The sequence below is a fragment of the Rhinolophus sinicus genome, chromosome 6 (genome assembly GCF_057876585.1).
Source record: "Rhinolophus sinicus isolate RSI-liver-muscle chromosome 6, RSI-T2T, whole genome shotgun sequence".
Lineage (NCBI taxonomy): Eukaryota > Metazoa > Chordata > Mammalia > Chiroptera > Rhinolophidae > Rhinolophus > Rhinolophus sinicus.
Window position 1 is genome coordinate 53,107,127 of NC_142506.1, and position 25,596 is coordinate 53,132,722.

The following is a 25,596-nucleotide window of genomic DNA, read 5'->3' on the forward strand; positions in this document are numbered from 1 at the left end:
CCAAGTTCGTTACCTCTCAGAGAAGCCATCAAAGTCAGAAACCAGATCGCACATCCTGAGTCCACTCCGAGCAGCTTTGGAAGAATAAACTGGTCCAATGCCCTTTTTTGTGGTACCCAAACTTAAAAATCAATCAAAACAAGCTTTGAGTTAGACAAGAAAGATGTAGTTCTTTTGGTCAGATCATCACAAATAAGGAAGTTACTATGACTATTTTCTGTTTATGCTATTTCCTGTAAGTTTATTTATATAATCCTATTGATTTTCTCTGAAATCTAAACTGGATATTTTAATACTTATTTTTCTTCAACCTCACCTAGAATTTAAGCATAAGGGTCTGTATATGCTTCAACTGCACCAAAAACAAACAAAAAAAAAACATACTTTTTTCCTGCTTGTTCTTGTCTCTGTTGTTCCTGGATACCATCCGCTGCTTGATGAAAATCAAATACTGAAGGGAGAAAAATACAATAAAAACCTTGTTGAAACAAAGATAATACAGTAAAGCAAAACATACTGCATTTTAAATTACCAAAGTTATAAATCCCTTCAATCTAATTTCATTATGATAAATCAAACGGATACATTTTTAAAAGCGACCATAGTGGGAGTGAAGGTTACAATACCAACTCATATATGCGTATTAACATGAAAATATGCCTGTTCATTCATTCCTATTTATTGCAATCTATACTATTTTAAAAATGAGTCAGTAAAGGGTAATTTTGGAACACCCTATCCAACAATTCTATAAAGCTCAGTGTACTAAGACATCCTCTTTTCTTCGAGTTCTGGACTTCAGAAATCTAGGGATTATTTTGACATGTCCCTCTCGCTCATTAGTCCCAAGCTTCCATCATCTCTCATCGAAACTAGCCTCCTAATGAGTGTGCCTATTTCCACTCTTGGACACCTCTAATTCATAATTTTTAAAGCAGCCAAAGCCATCTTTCCAAGACACAGATATGATGTCACCATTCCTTTGCCTTTAAAACTCAATGGCTTTCTATTGCTGAAAAGAAGACAAAACTCTTTTACATGGCCTCCTTGCATAGGCTGCCCTTTCATTTTACACTACATTCTGCCCCCTTTCTGACCTCTGGCATAAGGGCATTCTTTTAAGTACTTGGCTACAGGCATATGCTTCTCCTTTCTGAATATGCCTCTTCCTAGGCCTGCACACTCCCACTCTGTCCCACCAACACTTCATGAGAATTGGAACCGTGCCAGTTTAGCTTATTAGTTGATTTCCTGTGCCTACAATTTCTCAAATAGTTACTGATTCAATAAATAGCTAGTTTATGGAACAAGCAGGCCTAGGATTTTGGTCTCTGAACTTTTAACCAAGGATTTTTTCTTTCTTTCTGTTTTTTTTTTTTTTTTTTTCCATTGTTTCTAAAAATCCTTGTAGGAATATAATTGACAAACCATAAAATTCACCTTTTAAAGTGTACTAAAAGGCAACAAAAGCAAAAATAAATTAATGGGATTATATTAAACTAAAAAGCTTCTGCAGAGCAAAGGAAATAACCAACAAAACAAAAATGCAACCTACCAAATGGGAGAAGATATTTACAAATGATATATCTGATAAGGAATTAATATCCAAAATATATAAAGAACTCATATAACACAACATCAGAAACACAAGATCTGAACAGACATTTTCCCAAAGAAGACATACAAGTGGCCAACAGACACATAAAAAGATATTCAAAATCACTAATCATCAGGACAACCAAAACCACAATGAGATGTCACCTCATACCTGTCAGATTGGCTATTATCAACAAGACAACAAATAACAAGTGTTGGCGAGGATGTGGAGAGAAGGGAACAGTCCTGCACTGTTGAAGGTAATGTAAATTGGTATAGCCATTATGGAAAACAGTATGAAGCTTCCTCAAAAAAATTAAAAATAGAACTACCAGGGCGGCCAGATGGCTCAGTTGGTTGGAGCGCGAGCTCTCAACAACAAAGGTTGCTGGTTCGATTCCTGCATGGGATGGTGGGTTGCGCCCCCTGCAACTAAGATTGAGAACAGCGACTGGACTTGGAGCTGAGCTGCGCCCTCCAGAACTAGACTGAAGGACAACGACTTGGAGCTGATGGGCCCCGGAGGGACATATTCCTCCCTGTATTGGGGACATATTACTCCCCAATAAAAGGAAAAAAAATAGGACTACCATACAACCCAGCAATTCCACTTCTGGGCATTTATCCTGAAAAATTGAAAACACTAATTCAAACAGACATATGCACCCTATGTTCACTGCAGCATTATTGACAATAGTCAAGACATGGGAGCAATCTAGGTATCTATCAACAGAGGAATGGATGAAGAAGCTGTGGTATTTATATACAATGGAATATTATCCATAAAAAAGAATGAAATCTTGCAATTTGTGACAACATGAATGGTTCTAGAGGGTATTAATGCTGAAATAAGTAAAATAAGTCAGCAGAGAAAGACAAATACCATATGATTTCATTTATATGTAGAATCTGAAGGTCAAAACAAACAAGAAAGCAAAACAAAACAAAAACAGAGATACATAGATACAGAGAACACACTGATGGTTGTCAGAGGGGATGGGCAAAAAGATAAAGGCGATTTAGAGGTACAAATTTCCAGTTATAAAATAAGTCACAGGGATGTAATTTACAGCATAGGCAATATAGTCAATAATATCGTAATAACTGTACAGTGACAGGTTACTAGAAGTCATGTTTATCAATTTGTAAGGTATATAGATGTCGAATTTACATATTATGTTGTACACCTGAAACTAATATAATATGATATATCAATTATGCTTTAATAAAAAGTTTACAAAACAAAACAAAAAAATAAAGTGTGCCATTTAATTATGTTTATTATATTTAATAATGGCTTCTTTTCATTAATGATTGTTACTGTTTCCAAATAAATAAGTTGAAATGCATAAATATTAAACAGAATGACTGTTACAAGGTTCCTAGAACTAGTGGTGGAAGCTGTAAAAGAACTACTTAGAAGTATTACAACACTAATACTGTAGTTACAGGTGGAGAAACTAGAAAAATTCTAGGAAACTTGACCTAAAACCACCCTCTGATTGACTGGCCCCAAGACAGATGTCGAGGAGCTTACTGCCTACGTTTTCTTCTAGGAGTTTTATGGTTTCAGGTCATACATTCAAGTCTTTATAATCTTACTAAGTCAGTTTTTATGTATGGTGTAAGACAGTGGTCCAGTTTTCCCAACACCATTTATTGAACAGAATACCCTCTCTCCAATGTATATTCCTGGTTCCTTTGTCGTAAATTAGTTGACTATGCATGGGTTTATATCAAAGCTCTCTATTCCATCGACCTACGTGTCTGTTTTTATGCCAATACCATACTGATTTGAATACTGAAGCTATGTAACATAGTTTGAAATCAGGGATGATGATGCTTCCAGATTTGTTCTTTTTCAAGACTGCTTTGGCTATTGAAGGTTTTTTGTGGTTCCATATAAATTTTAAGATTGTTTGTTCTACTTCTATGAAAAATGCCATTGGAATTTTGATAAGAATCACATTGACAGTACAAACATTTTAACATTATTAATTCTTCCAACCCATGAGAACAGAATACCTTTGCATTTATTTGTGTCTTCTTTAATTTCTTTCATCAGTGTCATAGTTTTCAGTGTACAGGTCTTTTTACCTCCTTGTACACAGGCTTTATGGGGTACTCTGTATAATATGGTATAATAGATGGTGACTAAAGGGGTAAAATATGTGTATCTTTTTGTGCACCTTGCTGTATTACGTGGTATGTTAAAATGTATACTAGTTTCTAAGACAAGCATTCTAAACCTTGGCCAATAAATAGCTGTTACATATTATAGGAATTAGTTTACTATCATGTTCCTATTTTGATGCCCAGCCAATAGCCTTTCTTATCCACTTTTTAGGAACCAGAATAGTTCTTAAAAGCTGTTTCATCAAACTCAGACTTTGGAAATCAGTTATGACAAGACTGATATCTTGGAGTAGGCCACTTCTTTTAAATAAAAGAACATTAGTGTTTCATTATTTGTTTTATGTTCTATGTTCAAAGTTACAAAGGCAACTGGCAAACCACAAGTAAATGGTTGATGGAAAGCAGATGAACCGTATTTTTCATAAATTAATTTAGTACCTTGCCAAAGAGCTAATATTTTCTTAGGTCTTTCTAGGCCTCAGGAAGCTGTTAGTATAATCAGAATAATTACTTTCATAAAGCTTCATGGAGGCCTGGAGCCTTAATAGCTCCACTATTACCATTTTTTAAAGACAAGTCTTTGAAGTTGCTTTGAATATCCACAGTATTGTTATCTATAGCCTCATTGTTGCACAGCGTATCTCTAGAACTTACTTATCTTTCATTTCCTTCAGGTCTTTATTCAAACATCATCTTCTTAGTGAAACCTCCTTCACCACTTTATCTAAAATTGTAGGTCCCATCCACCTCCTCTTAACTGCCTGACATTACCTGCCTCCTTTCTGATTTACTTTTTCTCCTCAGAACTTATCACTATATGCAATGATACATTTATTACATGTTTATCTTATTATTGTCTTCCTGTTGTCTTCATTACTATACTATAAACTCCATTAAGGGATTTTTATTTTTCTTTTCTACTGTTGAATCATCAGTGCCCAGCACCACACCTGGCACAGAATAGGCATTCAATAGCTGTTGAATCAAACGACAGATACTCAACAAACCTGGACCTCAGATGATTAAAAAAAAAATTTTAAGGTCTCAACCATTTTTCAGGCTTCTTTACCTCAACAAGTATCTCTTATATTACAAAATTTGCTATGAGATTCAATAGGACAGGACACAATTATAATGTAATACACAATTCCCTGTATACTTGCTTAAATATGCTAATGTAAACATCTGGCAAACAACTTCATCATTTTTAAACTTCTTTAAAAGAAAACTGACTTTAAAGCAAGACATTTAATGCATTGTGGAGTTAATAATAATAGAGACACGAAACATATGACAATAATAACACAGAGGGACAAGGGATATGGAAGCATTTTTTGTTTTAAGGACCTTAGGTTAAACGTTGTACAAGAACACCTCATTTTACTGTGTTTTGTTTTATTGAGCTTCACAGGTAACTGCATTTTTTTTTCAATTAAAAGCAAGACCTCCCCCCCGCCACAAGCAAAAAGATTATGACTTGCTTTATTGAAATATTCGCTTTATTATGGTGGTCTGGAACCGAACCCACAATATCTCCAAGGTATGCCTGTATTATTTTAAGGTAGATCATGATAATTTAAAGATGCATATTATAAATCCTAGAGCAACTACCAAAATTCATAAAATAAGAGATATAGCTAATAAGCTAATAGTAGAGATAATATTTACAATATTAAATGGAAAAACTGAGGAAAAGAAGAAAAAAGACAAAGAACAGATAGAACAAATAGAAAACAAAGAAATAAATTCAATCATAATGATAATTAACTATATTAAAAGTAAATGGTCTAAACACTGTAATTAAAAAACACATTATCACAATGACTAAAAAGTAAGATTTAACAATATTTTGGCTACAAGAAACGTGGCATAGATATAAAGATACAGATAAGTTACAGATTGTTAGGGGATGGAAAAAGATACACCTTACAAATACTAATTCTAAGAAAACGTTAGTGGCTATAGTAGTATCAAAGTAAACTTCAAGATAAGGAATATTACCATAGGTAAAGAGGACATTTCATGACAAAAGAGTTAATTCATCAGAAACATAATTTTACCATAAATGTATCTAACAGAACTTCAAAGCACAGAAAGCAAAAACTGACAGAGTTGAAAAGAAAAAAAAGACAAATCCACAATTATTGTTGGAGGTCTCAACAAGTCTCTCAATAATTGACAGAGAAAGTAGACAGAGAATCAGGATACAGAAGATTTGAACACACTATCATCCAACTTGATGTAATCAATATATATACAGAACACTCTCCTCAACAAGAACAGAACACATATTCTAAGTGCATATAGAACATTAACTGAAATCGACCATCTATTGGCCATAAAACACATGTCAACAAATCTAAGACTGACATCATACAAAATACATCCTGTCTACAACAAAATTAAATTAGAAATAAATAAGAGAGAAATTGCTAAAATCTCCCAATAGTTAAAGTTCTGAAGTCAGTGGTCTAATACGCATCTAAAGAGGCTAGGAAAAGAAGGCATATTAAACCTAAAGAATATAGAAAGAATGGAATAATAAAGAGCTAAAAACCAATGAAATAGAAAACAAATACAGAAAACCCACCAAATCAAATGCTTATTCATTGGAAAAAAATATCAATAAGATAGATAAAGGTCTAGTTAGATTAATCAAGAGAAAATACAAATTACGAGTATCAGGAATGAAAAAAAGTACATCACTGCAAACTCTACAGAAATTGAAAGGATAATATACAAATATTAAAAACCTTATGCCACTAATTTGACAAGTAGGATGAAATGAATACATTTCTTGAAAAACATAAATTATCAAAACTGATACAAGAAGAAACAGAAAAACCTGAATATCTCCATATCTATTAAAGAAATGGAATTCATAATTAAAAATATCCCCATAAAGATTCTATGCAACATTTAAAGAGGAAATAATACTGATCCTACACATACTCTTTCAGAAAAATGAAGGCACTAAAACTAAAGAAAACTACAGACCAATGTCCTTCAGTATGAAAACGCAGTAGATCTTTACCAAATTGGGGGACCTGACTTAGATGCTAGGCATATATATGAATAAAACGGATAAAATTCTTTCCCTCATGGATACCGCCTTGTGTGAGGTGTTTTACTGATGGCGAGACCAACGCCTTAAGGATAAATAACTTGACAGAGGGCACACAATCAACATTTGTGTCCAGATCCCTAAAATTCCAAAATCTAGTATGACTCTATTATACTGTACTCCATATCACCCATCATATTTTGTGCTGACTTAATTGCATGATTTTATAGGAAATTTTTTAAATCCTTGGAAAGAAATACATTAATATTTTTAAACATCTGTGTACCAGATTAGGTCTTGTGCTTAGTTCTGAAGTGAAGGTTCTAATGCCATAATTATAATGGAGCTTATAGAATAGTAAGTCCTCTGGTAAGAGAATCGCTGAAAATTTGAAGCGGTTCCATGGCAATGATTCCCAGCAACTTTCCAGTTAGCTTTTTATTTTTATTTTTTAATGACACCAGTTACTTCTTTTCATCATTTTAGAATTGACTGTACTAAAAATACATGTTTCCTATAAACATTTTAATAACACATATTTCAAAGCATACATATATTATTACATACATTACTACTAACATCTAAATTTTAGTCTGAGCTATCCTCTCTGGACATAATCCTCTATCAGAAAAACTTTCCTTTAAGGATATATATTTATAAAAAAGGAAAAATCATTATTAAAGAAATATGATAAAATTATAAAATTAATTCACATTTGTTATGGTTTAAACCAGATTACTTTCCAATTACTCTGGTCCTTTGATCCCTCTGCCTTTCTTTAGTTTTTGTAGTCTAAAGTAGTTAAGTAACTTGAAAGTTGTCAAGTGACAGACCCAAAACATTTGTAATGAAGAAAGGTGGAGAATCCAGACAGGAACACAGACCGTTCTGAACACTGTGTTCTTTCCAACAACTGACAGCATCAGCACACATTTCTGTCTACACATAGCTGGATTCTGATTACCTACATTAAGGTCATAAGTTACTCCAAGGGTACTTACTTGGTACCATCCTATTGTGCAATCCTAAATTGTGGCCCTCAGATTAATATACTGAATTTCACATAGCAGATAACAAAGGACTAAGAGAAAGTTCTGAAGATAAGCAGGGGCTTTCATCATCTAACACAGTGCCTTACTTTACCTATAAGACAGAGGCAATAAATACCAAAAGGCTATATACTCTAAAAACCATGAAAGGGAAAGGAGTTAATGATGACTCATAATAACAGAATATAATATGTATAAGGGTAATAATTAGTGAGTGTAAGCAGATAAAAATACTATAAAAGTAATATACAAAAATATATTTTTCATTATATAACTAAGAGACTGTCAGTAAGAAAAAATACCAGTAACACTGTATTGCTTTCTATATTATAGCATTAAAATGATGGTCTATAAAAGTTTAAAATGAAAGTACTAAGGTAAGTTAGTAACCAAACAATATTTTTTATATAGATGACAGGCAAAAAGCATGATTTTTTTTTTTAAATCAGAAGCGTAAAATAGCCAACAAAAACGACAGATTTACAACCCCCTTCTTTCCTTCCAAAAAGGGTTTCATTTGCTTACTTGACTGATACTTTGACAGGCTACTTCTTAAATGGAGGTCAATGATAAAAGTAGAGCAGCTATTGCCTCAGGAGACATCCACATTTAAGTAGAATTTAAAGGTTCGACCAATCATATAGAAGTTTCTTACATGGTTTATAGTTCTTCCTTCTCTTTCCTAGTTATTGTCCCTTAATCATGTCACTGCTAATTAACAATTCTATCACTTCAGAGACAAGATAATAACAGGGAAACAAACCTCAAATTTATTGGTGGTGGCTGACGTTAATTTTAGAATCTAGTTTGCTTACAATAATGGAGAAGGCTAGTCTGAATAAAGTCTGAATCATTTGAAAGGCAGTATTGCTACATTTTAGGCACAAAAAAAATCACTCTAAAGATTTGCCAGCTAGACCTACCATGTTTCCCTGAAAATAAGACCTAGCTAGACAATCAGCTCTAACGCATCTTTTGGAGCAAAAATTAATATAAGACCTGGTCTTATTTCACTATAATATTAAGATTGGGTCTTATAGTATAAAACTGAGTCTTATATTAATTTTTGCTCCAGAAGATGCATTAGAGCTGATTGGCTACGTCTTATTTTCGGGAAAACACGGTACTTTTATATGAGTATTAATGTGTGGAAATAAATGCTCTCTGTATTTCAATATGGCTTTTTATTAGAATTACAGATGTCTCATGAAATGTTGCTTATATTATTCATTTGATTAGCTAATTCTTCCTTCAGCAATAGGTAAATTTTAGCCTAGCCCTTATCAAGAAAAAAAAAAAGAAAAAAATTAATAAGATTTTATGTATTTGGAACCCAATTATTACAATCCACCCTACTTAGTTTTCACTAAAATTAAAGACAAAATTGGCTACAAAATGCTTTCATTTGAAAAGTCTCTGATAAAAAGATAGTTATATATAAATGCATTATGTCCCTCTTACCAATATGAGCTCTGTCAGATATGATAAGCCTTTTTTCCCAGCCTTCCAGTCCTAGAGGGAAGGGGGGAAAGATACATTTATTTGAATATTTTGTATAATAATTTTTAAATCTTAATTTCTTTAGAAACACAATGTTTACAAGTATTATTCACTGAAATAATCACTTTCATATCTTTTCTTCTGCATAGGAAACATGTTTAACAAGAATTTGCTCATCTGTCATTCATTATATATACAAATACATTCACAAATTCTACATTTCTAAATGTTTTGCTCTAAAAAGCTCCAAACTCAAGCCAGCTATAGCCACATAATATACTTCTAGGAATTCAGAAAGGAAATGGTAAGAAAATATTTTTGTTGGAGGTGGAAGAAAGGTGTGTAGGGCAGAGGGAGAATTTCAAGAAAACAAAATTAATTTTGGGAATTATTTGTCCCAAAAGACAAATTGTTATTTGGGACAAATAATTACTTCCCAAAGACAATTATAAAAAGTGTGATTAAACAAAATAATAAAACAGTCTCACTAATTCTTCCAAATTACTATCAGTTACTATATTAGCACACTGAATTGTAGATGAGAGAGAGAGAGAGAGAGAGAGAGAGAGTAGATGATATACATATCTCCTCGTTTAACTGTGAATGCCTGAGAACAGGGGCCATGGGTTTTCATAACATGGACCAATCATCCAATAAATGTTCAAAAAAAATTGTTGAATGAGTGGATAAATGAAACTAAATAGATATATTTTTTAGACTTTTTTTTTTAAAGATATTTTTTAAATCTTAAATCTTTTTTTTAAAGATATTGTTTAAATCTTAGTAGGCTATATGCATTCTAAGACTAAGCCACCAAGCTCCAAACATTTTCAAAATTAACTTTAGATCTTAAAAATTACTTAATTTTGATAATATCCAAAGATTTATTTTGAAAATTATTCCTTATAGATTGAAGAGGAGAACCTCCTGGGTAATGTGCTAAAAGATAAACCGGAATATTAAGCCTTCCATTTTATAGCTGTTTTTGACATGCAAATGTGTACTCTAAAGATAGCTTAGGGAATATTATAAAGAAAACATTACAAAGAAACTCAACAAAGTGGATTCAGCGAGACAGGCTGGAAGGAAAAAGAGAGCAGGGTCAAGTTTTTCGAGGGGATGAAGGAGAGCACAGGGCAGCATGGGAACCTCAAGCTGACCAACTAAAACAGCTGACACCAATACATAAGTAAAAATGCAGAGAGGACACCAGAGATAGTAGCAAGACAGGGTTCTGTGAAGTCAGACTTAGTTGTCGCAAACACGTGAGGACAGATTGCTACTTTTAAACCTGAAAAACTTTAATAAGGTAATAGAATTGAGTATTTTAAATATGAGCTAAGGGCAAACTACACTAACGATTTTTCTCAATTGTGTATTATTATTTACATTGCCAAAATCCCCTCAAAAACTAGCGAAGTAGCCAAGCTAAATGTAAACAGACGTCCAAAAATCCAAAAGACATTAGGAAAGGTAGGAAATCAAGAAATTTTTTTTAAAGGAGATGGAAGAATACATTGCATAGAAGGAGCATTTCTCTCATTTGGAGAGAGGGACCTAGACAGCCCTCTTTTATCCCTGTGTCGTAGCAACCGAGGGAGCTCTAGGTCCTCTGGGAAACAAGACTGACAGTGGGCTTCTGTGGCTTCCTGACTGCCCTAAGCTAATTTTTGGTTTGGGCAGAGGGTATGCTAATTTGAGCATAAACTAATACATTTCCTAGAATTTTGCCGCCAAGATATAATAAGTTATTCTACCTCCCTAAAGTTTACAGATGAGCAACTGTGTTAAAAAAATCAAGATTATACAATGAACATATGTTTGTTTATTGTTTAAATACTGATAAATAAAATTTAATAACTGACATTAAAAAAACTTGTCCTACAATAACCTGCAATTTTAAAGCACAAGACAAAAATGTTAAGTTTGTCTGGCATGGAATCCCAATAAAACTTTACCAAAAAGTGGTTACCAGGCAAAGCAGATTCATTCTTTCATACCTTTTCCTTTTTGAACATTTTTCTCTGCTTCCTCAAATAATCCGGGTAGATGAATTACCACACCATTTCCTAAAGGAAAACAAACAAATCCCAACCTTAAACATCATAGTTAGAATACAGACATAATAAAGATATTAAAACATAGATATCTACAATATCTAGATGTCTATATTTAGAATAGTAGAGTAGTATTTACCTAGAATAGAAGAGTGAAGGACTTTAATTAATAGGATATTCTAATTTATCAGGGAGTTACCACAGAAAGGATTCCAAATTTTAAAGAGTAATATAATGTAAATACACAATAGTACATAATACATAGAATAAAAACCACTGATATCACATTCAACTTTAAAAGCTCTTTGAAACAAAGTGAAACTGTTATTTTGAAAGAAACTACTTACAGTTTTAGGTAAATTAAACCAGGTCACAGTAGACTCTAGATCTATGTCTTTCAAATTGGAGAATCACAGCTTATTAGTGGTCATACAATAGATTGAGTGGATGGTGATTAGCATTTAAAAAAAAAAAAAACTACCCTGGAGAAACCCACTGTTGCCCAATATTCTCCAATACAATAAAAATTAAAATTAAAATAGAAAACATCAGATGGCATCACATGTTGTAAGAGTTCAGAATCCATTTATGAATCATAGGCTTGTTTTCCTACTGTGGGTCATAGTGTCTAAAAACCTGATTAGATGACCTAATACTTCTTTATAGAATTAAGATTGCAAATGATCCTACAGAAATGCAAAGCAATCATTCCAAAAAGTATTAGTGCTAAAAGATGGAAAAGCTTTGTAAAATAGCCAAAGTTAGGTGTATTCCAGAAGGTGCCAAGGTCAAGATTAATCATTTGATTGGTGAGTGATGAAACCAGTTTAGACAATGAAAAATGAACAAAATTATCAGTTGGGGGGAAAATCCCCAAGTGGCTCGGTATATACTCACCAATGAATGCAGTAACATTTGGATTGATTATTCCACTGGGTAAAAGATGAAAATCGTATTCCACAGAATCGACAACAACTGTATGTCCAGCATTATTTCCTCCCTGAAATATAAGATGGGAAAATTGAACCTGACAATAAATATGACAAGTAATAATCTCCTTCCAAAGTGAATTAATGATTTCCTGCTAAAATGTCAATATAACTTAAGGAAACCCAAGTATTTGCCACGAAACGTGTTCCCTACAGGCTACAACTGAGTGGCTATCCTCTCCCCTTTCCTCACCAGAGTACACTTGAGTTATTTATTATTCCTGACAGGATCTGGAAATTAAACAACTCAAGTTTCTGAAAGATAGGAAGACATAGCTCTTCTTAAAAGAGAAAATAATGAAAAAGTACAGGGAACAATTAGTTTGTTATTCTGTTTCTGGCACTATGTAAGACATGTAGCAATCTAATTAATTATCGATGATATTTTATCTAAACAAAAAAAATCACTAAAATAGAAAAGAGTAATATATCTAGTGACCCTAACTTAATGTAATCATTCATGTAATTCCCATTGTCCTGAGTGTGTCAAGCAACTTTGTAATCTGAAATTTGTATTCTTACATGGATTTATTAACTAGGAAATGTCCAAGTAACTCGCTCAAATATTGGTTATCCTGAGACCTTAATTTTAAAATTTATAAATCAGTCTAGTGAGTTGGGTTAGTGACATATCCCTTGAATCTGCTCATCTCTGGATAAAGTGAAACACTGGGTTGAGGAACTTCTAAAGCTGAGACTCATACTACAAACCCAAGGCGAAATTTCCATTCTGTGAAACTCATGTCTAATTGGTCTATAAAAAGCAAAATGTGAAGTCAACTGATAAAACTTAGGTAGAGGAGACTGAATATTAAGTGAAAGATAATTTTTCTAATTCCTAAATTTAAAAAGAATGGGGAAAACACAAATCAATTAATTATAGGTTTATATTACTTAAGTAAAAAAAACACAGAATATGTTTAATTAATTGTTATACAAACAAAAAGCTGTGGAATAGCAATTCAGTTCAGTCCCTCTTCTCCCCACCTTTCCCCTACTTTGCAAATCAAAGCAGTCACCCCGTCTGGCCACAGCAACTTGATCCAGCAGGGAAACTTGATCCAAGCCTGACCCAATCAAGCTCCTCTCTCGGGAATTTGATTTTGAATAGAGAGGAAGGAAGTTAGGAGTTAGAGATGCCTGTCACCTAAGGGAGCATCCTAAAGAGAAAGGCTGCCAGTTCGGGCTGCTAAGTCCCGGGGCTGCCTTTGTCTCCTGCCACTCAGAGGCTTGGCCATCCTGCTCTTTCTTCAAACAAATCCCCACTTTGCTTGAGACCATCTCTTTCCATTGCTTGCAAACAAAGAACCCAAATGATTCACAAAACAAACTCATTGCGACAAAGTATGTATACAGCGGGCTCTCTAAATTCACATCCTACACAGTGATAACTAAATATAAAACTGATTACCTTCCAGATTTCAATATTGACGCTGTCAAGAACAAACTAAAACAGGGTACAGGGAAGAGATGAGCATTTAGTTATTTTGTAACTATTCTGTTTTACCACATATACTTTTGCTTCCCAATTCGATTTTAAGCTTAAAACAGACAGAAGACACAAGAGTTTTGATTTTTTTTTCCGTGGCCCCAAAAAACCAAAGGTTGTCAAGTCCAACACTATAATAAAAGTTTGGATGAAGAAATGTTGATAGGTGCAAGTTCCAAATGTCCAGGGAAGATTAAAAAAAAAAAAAAAAAAGTTTGGAAGGGAAGGAAAGGACCTTAGTCTGCACAAGTGACTCCTAATCCTTAATTTAGTTTGCTATACAAATTTAGGTCTTCTTCCCAAAATCACTCTCCCAGCTGAGCCCCTGCTGTGACAGTGTCCACATCCTGAAACAATGGTGTCTCTTTTCCAGCAACAGTAGAGGCCCCGGTATAGAGGGCTAATGACTTCATGCACACAATAGCCCAGGCATTTCTCAGGCCACTTAGGCCTCTACGTGTCTTCTCTTGGTCCTTTTTGCTCTGACTACATGAACATGGTATTGTAATCACACAGCTCAAAATGAACACCAATCAAGAGATGAGAGTGTTTCCTATAATCCACTATGGACTGCAGCAGACAGCAGCAGTGCCTCAAACCCCATGCCTTTATTCCAGCAACCAAAACCAGCGTTCCTCTTTCCTGTTTGGAGTCTTCAAGCTTAGGGAACCTAACAATCTGGAATCCGTGTTTATGCCCTGTGCTGTTTTCTTGGTAAAGACAGTAAGAACCTGTGTCTGTCTTTCCAGATGAACCATTTCACTACTGCCAAATCTACACCACTTGTCAATCCACAGCAATAAATTATAAACAAGGGTGACTGTTCTTTTGTGAGGACATTCATGTAACTGCACGAAGCTTCTGATTTCAAAGCAGAGCACGTTATGTTACTACCAATAAATTGACCAAATTAAACTATTCAGCAGTAACCAGACATGCTAGATAGGAAGAGAAAACATACACAGGGTATCGGAATTTCTTTTTAGCAAAGACATCCAAGTGCACTGGTCAGTGATCTTTTAAAGACTTAAGATGCCACTTCACCATACATTACTTTGGTTACCTTTCAATCTCATACACAGATAAACGTCACACAAGTGATACAAATCTCAGGTACCTTGTGTTTTATACCTTACGTGAACATTATGAAACAACTTCTCACAGTGAAAGTGGAAAGGGGCATGGCCTTGGAGGATCTTAGGTTCCTAATTAAGAAACTTCAGACTCTAGATATCAAACTCTATTATACACACTTATTGAACAAGGATCAGAGATAACCAGGGTCACAGATGGGAGGACCAGATATGCAACCAAAATATGCATAAGCCAACGACGCTGTGCAGCTCTTTGTAAATGCTTGATAAAAACACCGAATCACTAACTACATTTATGAATATTTTCTTAAAAACACACTGAAATTGAACTGCAGATGACAAGTCAAAAATGTTTTTTCCCACAAATAAGCTCCTTCCTTTAAAAAGGTTTTTAAAAGCTTGATACAGATAGAAACTCTGTTTTTCCAAATTTCATGGGACCTCCTATTTTTTAAAGAAGAATTTTATTATATTGAATTAAATATAATTAAAAATTGGTTCAATGTAAAAAAGAACCATCCCATCGTGGAGCCAGAGCAGCCATGGGAACTGCCCTCTATTTACTGCTCTTTTCCATTGCTTTCCCTAGGCAATACTAAATATCTCAATGTCCCCTTTCCCACATATATAACAGTATTCTAATAGTCACCGATCTTCACCTATTAGTACGCTGCTCATCCACACTAATATTTGGTGTCAAAATCTGACACAGTCCCCAAAGGACAACACAGCTACATTTGTATCCAGTTTCATTCAGTAAGCCATTAAGTATGTATCAGTTTACCAGTTCATTCTAGATGTGTTCTAGGCAACAGTTTTTCCTAGAAATACTTGAAACTATCCAACTGACCCACCCATTCCCATACATTTTTTTTAAAAAGAGTAATACTGGTCAAACACCACTGAAGTGACTTCATATAATTTAAAAACTTCTGCCTCAAAAGTAGAGGTGATGGTATATTATATATACAAATAAGATAGGCTTAAATAGTGAAGAACTTGAGACATCCTCATTGACAAAACTTTAAGATTTACTACCCTCAGGAGAGAAAAACTATTTGCTAGAATTGCATGGCATTCAACTGAACTATGCTGAGGAAATGCATCAAAAAAGATACCAATGTCTGTTATCTATTTTCATCATAAATACAAGAGATAAGACTTTAATACTATTAAAGCCTTTAAACATAATGGTACAATGTAAAAAATACTAGTTCAAATACTAAGTTACAAATGTTAATGCAAGAAATGCTGGAGAATCCACCTGAAACTCATGCCAAGTCAATGAAATTGTCCAAGGGGATGTTAAAATAATTTACCAGAAAGGGTTAAACTAGTGATTTCAAAGAAATTTCTAGGGGGAATCCAGTCACCCAATAAATATATATATGAAGTTTTACTTTCTTTCTGTCGTACATAGTGCTAGGTGCTATGGAAGAAAACAAAAAGGAACAAGTCCTCTTTTGAAGAAAGCTTGTATACTTGTAGGGAAAACACAGGAATCCAAGAAAGCAAGATTTAACAAAGTATATAGCACACACTGGTACACACTTATGTATGTACTTGGGAACTACTATTAACAACGCATATAAAAAGCAACCCTGATAGTCAGTAGACACAGACATAGTAATTATTATAAACCTGGAAGAATGGTTTACCTTACATGCTAAGTCTCTACCATCTCCAAAATAATGGGAAGCGGCGGTTTGGGAGATAACTCTTTTAGCTGTATAAGGTCAAGGCATTAAATAACACTTAAATCATTCCCTTTTGCAATGTCTCTGATTATTTCAAGAAGGAGAAAGTCTCACTTTGCTGCTGGTATGTTTTTTACACTTCTTTATCACTTATTAATATAGCTGGTTTCAGAGCCTTCAGCAGATACTAGCCTCTAGCTACAAATTAGCATCTTTTCCACTGAGTTTATTTTTATGGCAAGCTTTTATATATACAGCAAGTGACAGGATCTACTTTCCCTTTATAATTAATTTTAGTTAATATTTTCTCTTTATATTAACTTTAAAACCCCGGGGGGTGGGGGGAGCAGCCAGCACAATGAAAGGGAATACTGTTCTAGTTTTTCCTGATCACAGGCAACTTTACGCCTGTCATTGTAACCAAGACTACCAAGCTTGCTTTCTCCAAGAAAATAAACAAGTCCTTGCTTACAGCCCGGTATAAACTGCAATAGTTAAAATCTCTGTAGTTTCTACTCAACAAAATAAAGGAAATAAAGTATAATAGTTTACTTTGAGAGGATTTGGGGGGAGAAACAGTACTAGGCTTCCTAACAAAACTACTTTTGTGCTGCCAGAAAGGGGTCTTCCTATTCCCATACTTTAACCCTTTGAAAAACCTGCACTAGTACCCTTCTCTGTCCCCACCCTGGCAATACTTATTTCTGTAACAGCTGTCCACCAGACTATAAACTCCTTGTAGACACAATTCCTGCCTGCCTTTCTCAGCTTTTTAATTCTGCAGTTAAGTGGTCCCCTGTAGATACCCATTATGTGATTGTCGGATGAATGAACTGTGCCTAGATTTGACCCTATACTTAATTCTTCTCTTCTTCTTAAAAAATATATTGATTTAAAATTAGGGCATCAGTAGTGGTTGTCCTTTAATGCAAGCCCTACACACTTATTTATGGATCTAAAGTATCTACCAAGTTATAAATAACTCCCTATAAATCCTGCATCTGAAATAGAAAATGCCACTAGCTTTGCATCTATTCTTTCCAAAAAGGCATTTTATATATTAAAATATATAGTTAAATGCACTGTCAGTTTTCCTTTTAAAAACTGTATTTTAAGATGGAAGAAATTCCTTATTTTATGATTCCATTGTCGAAACATGGATATGTTATTTATATGCCACTTCTGGAGAAACAGTCTGTATACAATTTAAGTTTGTGGCATGACTATGACAAAAAAATTATTAAACTCTAACAAAGTACATCTTTTCATTAATATACAAAACTTGAATCATCAAACAAGGCAATTCGAGCTCAAAATGTCTTTCTTAGTGTTGACTTTTCCCAGCCCTCTACACACAATCATTAAGAATTTCAACATTTCATATCCTTCAATTTTGTAAGCCAGAAGAACCTCATTAAGTAGATGTCCGCTTACTAGGGCTGACCAAATGATATGCCGTTCCCAAGGTGAATGAATCACAAGAGATATGCTTAAATTTGTCCATTACTCATCTACTTTCACTAACAAAACTAAAAAGAATCCTTCTAATGATGAGCTCTCAAAAGGCACTAAAAGAATATAAATATTTTAGGCTCTTATAGAAAGAAGACAGTAAGTCAGAAGTTTACAGGTAAGAAAAGCCTGCCTAACAAGTCTGCTCATCTCTTTCTCCTCTATCTTCAGCTAACATTTTAAAACCAAAACTTGGCTCCTCAATCACTTCTCCCTAGACTTTCCAAGGGCATCAGAGCAGATTGGTCCATGACCGCCTTAGAGACTACTTTCATAGTAACATAGCAATACCTCCAATCTACAAATTAATTCTACTATTTTTCAAAGGGATATTAAAATTGAGGATCTTTTCTAATAAATGCTATAATGATTACATTCCCCAAACCTTCTCACAACCCATAATGTTACTCAGCCTGACTACTACTATTTCCAGGTAAGGAAGATGGTCAGGAATGACAGTGAAGGAGACAGACAGGCCTCAGCCTCTCTCCCCTTCTACCCAGGCAGAGTCAGGTATTCTTATACTTTTTCCCCCACAGCACGGCCAGATCTGATTTGAAAACAAAAGGTGAAGGCTGGGCTTCTGGAACAACTAGCTCCTAAGGCAGCATGGGACAGCATTTCAATGGCAACATCTTCAGGAGCGTTAGTAAGGAAGGTATGTGTGTTGCCAGAGAAGTAGAAGGAGAGAAGGTTGCACTGAAGGGGGAGGTGGTGGGGGTGCTAGTGACAAATCATAAGAAGAGCCAATTAGGCCACAGCTATCTTAGCTGAGGAATGGGCAGGGTGATTTTTGCATGCAGAAAAGCAAGGTAAGTCAGAATCCTGGCATTTAGCTTTTTATGTACCTTGTTTTTGCATGCTCAAATGGTATTTATTCAATTTTAGGTAGAAAGCTTAGAATCAAGAGGGCCTAGTAATTGTTAGAACATACCCAGCCTGGTATCATCATATTGTGCTATATGTGTTCATGAAGAAATATCCTGCGACCAAAACAAACAGCAGTTAACTTCAAATATTACATTACAATTTGTTTGGAAAGTGGTTATTGCTCAACTGTTTCGAATTTTGAAATCGGCAATAGTTATCTAGAAGCCTTTACAAAGGCCTAGCCTCTGGGCTGCTGCAAAGCAAACGACAAATAGGAAGAAAGCGTACACTGAAAACCACGTGTCTCCCGGTAGGAAGTACATTCTATTTCCCGAAAGTTCACTTTCGATGTGAGTGTATCAGTGTAAACATTACTAAATACCAGATTTGATATCCATGTATTTACTTGCCTCACTCCTAAAAGAACTGGGATACTGTCCTCTGGGACCAGCAAGTAAAAATAACCTCCCTTTAATATTAATACACAGGGTACAGAGTGAAAAAAACGGGGCCATGAAACAGTCCAAAGCCCTGGCGTGTGTTCTCATGTCAACAAAGTGGACCGGAGGAGGCAAAGGTCTGCAAGCCCCGGGCCTGCAGGTGCAGAACCGAGAGCCTGGATTTCAGGGCGTTTCGGAACAATCCATTCCCACCTGATTTCCCTGGGTGGGAGGGTGATGGGAAGGAGGATGAGGCCGAGTTAGTCTCCGCTCGGAGTGGAGCGCAGGCCTCGGGCGGTAGCTCCTCAAACTCCGACCGTATCCCATCCCCACCCCGGCGCCAGTCCTGGAGCCGAGCACTGGTCCTCAGACCGAAAACTTCCAATCCCCAGGCATCGCGCATCTCCCCCGGGGTCCCGGCCAACCCGCATTTTCCTCCAGAGTCACGCTAACCCCACAACCCAAGACCCCAGGTCAGGGGTCTCTGACCTCCCGCCATTTCTCCACGTCGCCGCAGCACAGAGCAAGAGAGAAGCTCAAGGTGACACCTGATTTCGGACGGAGAAGCCGGATTCTGGGCCCGAGGTCCCGGGCCCGGCTTCCCATCAGCCCGGTCGCCTCACCTGGCAGCGGCACACGATGTCGGCGTCCTGCGCCAGCAGATCCACCACCTTTCCTTTGCCTTCATCGCCCCACTGCGCGCCGAGCACTACCGTTACCCGGTTCCCTCCGGGCCGCGCCCTGGGGCGGCCGCAGTCGCCGTTGGGCAGGGAAGATGCCGCCGGGCTGGTCACGGCGAACGCCATGGCTCCAGTGACGCGAGGAGAAGCCGAAGGAGACGAGGGAGGCGAAGAGTGCGCCAACTGAACTGCTCTGCGGCCGCCAGCCACATGCAGAGGAAGAAGGAGCCACAGGCGGCCCCGCCCCCGCCCCCGCCAGGCCACCACCCTCCAGCGAGGCCCCGCCCCGCTCCGCGCCACAGGCCACTCAAGGTGGGACCATGACTGCCCCGCACAGGCCGGCCCCGGCAGCACCGCCCTGAGAAAGAGGCCCTTGTGGCGGCAACCACCGCCACCCGGACCGAGGCCACGCCCCTTCCGAGGACTGGCGCGCCACTCCTGTGCGAACCCCGAGAGCGAAAGGGGTCAGGGGCGGGGCTTCGAGCGTGCTTCAGCCTCAACGCCCCGCCTACCCGCCCTTCCTCCCGTTCTTCAAACTGCAGAGGCGCGGAGGTGCTCGCTCGAGCGTCGGACTACAACTCCCGGCGTGCAAAGCTCTGGGTTGAAATGACGAATTCTAGTGCCAAAGTGTCTGACGTCTGCAGATTTCCGTCTCTGAAAGTGTTCATTTTAAAATTGTTTTAATGATTTATTTTTATTAAGGGATGATACAAAGTGTAAAAAATATAAGGGATGGAATTTCATAATACAGTGGTATGGATTTAGAACATACAGGTTTAGAATTCGAAAGTAAAGTTCTAGACGTAAGAACAGAGATAGGAAGAGGGATCAAAAAGGGCAAACTCAAAAGTTAAGTATTACTGGTAGAGGACATTAGACCTGAAAATCTAGAGATCAAGTAGACTCCTAACTCTTCTCAGTTTACACATTAGTAACAGAGGCTCAGAGAGGAGTGAGTTAACTGATGTTATACTAGGTCTGACAATTAAGTTCCCAAACTTGTTGCAGTGATGTTGCTAACCTTTTTTTGATATCAGAGGGATTAGTCATTATAAATTTGTACCAACTGAGCAATCAGTTAACCACGTTTACTATTTGGAAGTGCTGAAAAAAGGCTGTGTGAAAAAGTTAGACAACCTGAACTTTTCACCAATAATTCATGGCTCTTGCATCAAGACAATGCACCAGCTCAGATGGCTCTGTGTGAGGGCGTTTTTAACCAGTAAACAAATAACTGTATTGGAACTGTGTCATGCAGGAGACCCTGCTCGCTGCGCCATTTGTCGTGCAGGGAGGCCTGCGAGGTCTCTGCTCCCGCTCCCCACACAAGAACGCAGGATATGGTGAGGCCAAAAAGGAACACCCACGGAGCCATAGGTAGGGGAGTCATACCACTATATTCTCGCTGGCAGCACTATACTCTCACTGGAGGCTGGATCCACACTGTCCGCAAACCGCCATCCACACTTGCCAGCCTAGCCGCCATCTTCTTGGTAGCCCCCATTCTTTCTCTCTTCTCTCTCTCTCTCTTCTAGCATAGCCACAGCAGTTATATTAGTGGCCAATGGCTCACTGGTTACAGCTGACGGCCAACTAGCCACAGCTGATGGCCATGCAATCACAGTTGGCCATTTACTACCTGAGCCAGCACCTGTCTATGTGAGGCCGAGAGCCTGGAAACTACTTTCTGGGGCTCTGCCCCCACAGAACACCCTCCCTAATTACTTGATCTGGCCCCCAATGACTTCTTTTTTTACCACCGAAGATAAAGGAAATATTGAAAGGAAGACATTTTGAGGCCATTCAGAACATCAAGGGTAGTACGAGGACAGCTCTGATGGCCATGCCAGAAAAAGAGTTCCAAAACTGCTTTCAAGGGTGGCCTAGGTGCTGGCATTAGTGCACAGCTTCCCAAGGGAAGTACTTCAAAGGTGACCGTAGTGATATTAAGCAATGAGGTATGTAGCAATTTATCTAGGACAAGTTTAGGAACTTACTTGTCTGACCTTGTATAGTAAATGTGAGATCCTGTGGTGCACTTAGTTTTTCTCCCACAACCATGTGAGGTAGGTAATAAATCCTTATTTTATAGGATTTAAAAGTTAACTTGCTCTAGTGATGGCTGAATTGGCACCTGGGCCTTTTCTGTATATTCACTCTTCTTAGTGTTCCATTTGCCACTACATTCCAGAGTATACCTACTGCTGATCTAAGGCTCTTCCAACTGTAACAGATTAATTATGACATCTAATGCTGATATAGTTACTTCCGGGGTGCAAGGGGGAGTGGGACTAGAATCGCATTAAATGTAGTGTCTCCCAAATCATTTATACACAGCCACTTTCCCTAATGGTTCCTAGATCCGATTTTAGTATTTTACTATCTTTATTCAATGATTCATTAAGTCAGTAAACATTGAAAACCTATAAACAGACTGCTGGGCACTGATGACATAAGAAGGAATAAAGATACAATTGCAACCCTTAGTGATTCGGATTGTTTGATGTATGATAAGTAAACAGATAAATTATACTACGGGACAACTTTGGTGTTTATCTTGGCTTTACAAGATTACAAACCGCTTTGTAAACCAGAATGCTGTCCTGTATCTTTGTACTGAAGCGCACGAGATAGTGTTGGGCATACAGTAAATGCTCAATAAACACACGTTACTGTTCATTTCTGTTCAACTTAAACATCATTTATGGAGTACCGGTTCCCTGGAAAGTACTGCTAGGTAAGTATTTGCTATTGCGATTGTTGTGTACAACGAAGATTTGGGCTAAAAGATAAACTATTATGATTTAAAAGTTTCACCTTCACTCAGCCAACTTCGATTTTCCGAAGTGCTTTTGCTATTTTATTCCAAAAAAACATGGTTCTGCCTTTCCTAAAACATGGTTTAGATTTTCAACTCCAGCGACTAACTTGTAGACGCCTAAGGAGCGCAGGGTGCGGCACGCACGGGCACACACGCGCACTTGCTGTCACGCGTGAGCAGGCCCGGCCTTGGCCCGCAGCGCCAGCCCCCCAGCGCCTCCAGCTGCAGGCTCCGCCGGCGCCGCCCCCCGCGGCCCCCCCCCCGCGCGCCCCCCACCACCGCCCCCACCCTCCCCCATCCCCGCGGCAGCGCGAGGCTAGGGCCGGCACGACCTGGGCGGTTGAGCAGAGTCCGTGGCATTATGTCAGCCCAAGGAGTGGCGTTGCTGTTGCTGTGGCTGAACTGCAGCGGCTGGGCTCTGTGGAGGTAGCGAATCCAGTCGCAGACAGGGGCCCCGGCGGGGGTCGCCCCTGGGGCCGAGCAGATGGGGGCCTCATCCCGGCTCCCCCGTGTCCAGGAATCACCCGCCAGTGCAGACGACTGCCTCTCCCAGCATCAGCAAACCGCCGTCCCAGTCCCAGAGTTTTCAATGAATGAGGGCGGAAAATGAGGGGACGCTGTTAGGACTTCGCTGCCCTAGGGTCGTAGTAATTTCACATCTCTGTCCTCTGGACAGCTGAGTCCCTATGATTCCTTAAATCCGTTTCCTCCTAATGCACTCTGGTTTTGCCAGAGAGGAGAAGAGCAAATGAGCCAAAAGATTGCCACCAGAGATTGGGTTGAGGGGGGCGGCGGTGGGGAAGGGACGGGGAGGAGGCTGGGACACTTCACTAGGATAACTAGGTACGTTGTTGATGGTGTGGTTGAATGATTTGTGAGAAAGTGCGTTACAAAATGCCAACACTACAAATGTAAGGACATGTGATTCCTGTATAAAGTGAGTTCATTTGGGGAACGAGAACTTTAAAGTTCTGAGATGCTCAATGCAAGTTGACTTTTGTTCAGTGTATGGTAACTGCTGGGTTGCAAAGTGTTTCAACATATTTTAGGAAGATTTTCAACATAGGTTAAAATACGGACGATTAACCAGCAAAATCACATTCTGTGAATATTCTGTTTAATGGAGGCTTTGCTATAACAATAACTATTATCCTCTAACGTTAAAATGTAAGAATATCAACAATAAATCAAACCATTATAGAGGTTTCAGACTGAAGGGATCCAGGGCACCTACCTCACTGGACAGATGGAGGCGTCAAATAGAGTCCCCATTGGAAAGGTCAGCGAAATAGTAATAAAGAGCAAAAACGTAGCATTCTGACAGAATTTTGTGAGTCTTCATTTTCTTTTCTATAAAATGAAGATAAGAAAACCTCTCTCATGGAGTGGTTGTGAGGCTTGAATGCAATCATACATTTAAAGCTCTCAGCTCATGCCTGTCAAATAATGGATCAATAAATCATGGTAGCTAAACTTTGTTGTGTTGTACACCAGAGGTCACCAAACTTTTCTGTAAAGGACTAGATAGTAAATATTTTTAAATCTCACTTGGTCATGGTTTATTATCTCTTTACACATTGTTGTATTCAATTTGCAGATATTTTCTGCAGGATTTTTATATCTGTATTTTTCTTTTTCATAATGTGTTAGTTTGGTTTCGATATCAGTGTTACACTGGATTTACAAAATGAGTTGGAGAGTATTATCTCATTTTCAGTCCTTTGGAAGAGTTTGTATAATATAAGACTAGGATAATTTGTTTCTTGAAATCTGTGATAGGGCTCATATACCCATATAAAACGCCTGAGCCCAGTGTGTTAGGGGTGATTTTAAACTACTGCTTCAAATCTTTTAATGGCTATAGAGTTATGTAGGCCTTTTATTTCTTCTTGGGTTAGTTTTGGTAATATATATATATTAAAATGTCTATTTCATGTAATTTTTCAAAATAGTCACATAATTGAAAATATTTCCTTATCTTTTTGTTCTTTGCTTTTTCGGTAATTATGGTCCCTTTTTGTTATTGTTATTTAACCGTCTCTCTTTTCTCTTTTTGGTCTGGATCAGTCTTGTCATACGTGTGTCTGTTTTAATCATCTTTGTATTTTTGTTTTCTATTGATTTCTGTTATCATTTTTCTCTCTTCTATTTTCTTTGCCCTTATTTTGATACTTGCTTTAATATCTTAAGCCAGAAACTTAGCTAATAGCTTTTGGTCTTTAATTTTTTTCTAATGTGAAATTTAAAGGTATTAATATCCCATATAGTACTGCTTTGCTGTATCCCATAAAAAAAATGATGTGTAATCTTTTAATTATCATTCACTTCTCGATAGTTTTAACTTTTATCATGATTTCTTCTATAATTCTTGAATTATTTAGCAGTTTGTTTTTTAACTCAAATTTGTAAAGGTTTTGATTATCTTTTTGTCAATAATGTCTCCATTAATTGTTCTATAGTCAGAGAGCAGGGTCCACATGATACCTGTTCTTTGAAATTTGTTGAGAGTCGCATTATGATCTAGTAGATGATCAGTTTTTATAAATGTTTCATGTGTGCTTGAAAAGAAGGTGTTTTCTCATGCTCTGCAAGTTCTATTGGG

The 25,596-nt window shown here is 37.3% G+C and overlaps 2 protein-coding genes across 2 annotated transcripts in view; one reads left to right on the forward strand and one right to left on the reverse strand.

Moving 5' to 3' along the window:
- ADSS2 (adenylosuccinate synthase 2) overlaps positions 1 to 20,537 on the reverse strand; it is a 32,742-nt gene extending 12,205 nt beyond the window's left edge. Inside the window, exons 1-6 of the mRNA XM_019730861.3 lie at positions 20,117 to 20,537; positions 12,300 to 12,402; positions 11,346 to 11,414; positions 9,307 to 9,357; positions 385 to 451; positions 14 to 121 (exon numbers count right to left, since the gene is read on the reverse strand). Coding sequence (XP_019586420.2) covers positions 14 to 121; positions 385 to 451; positions 9,307 to 9,357; positions 11,346 to 11,414; positions 12,300 to 12,402; positions 20,117 to 20,299 — 581 coding nt within the window. The 5' untranslated portion in view covers positions 20,300 to 20,537. The remainder of the gene's footprint in view (positions 1 to 13; positions 122 to 384; positions 452 to 9,306; positions 9,358 to 11,345; positions 11,415 to 12,299; positions 12,403 to 20,116) is intronic.
- A 2,818-nt stretch (positions 20,538 to 23,355) lies between these two features.
- CATSPERE (catsper channel auxiliary subunit epsilon) overlaps positions 23,356 to 25,596 on the forward strand; it is an 84,497-nt gene continuing 82,256 nt past the window's right edge. The window contains exon 1 of the mRNA XM_019730846.3: positions 23,356 to 23,420. Within this exon, the coding sequence (XP_019586405.3) occupies positions 23,356 to 23,420 (65 nt within the window). The remainder of the gene's footprint in view (positions 23,421 to 25,596) is intronic.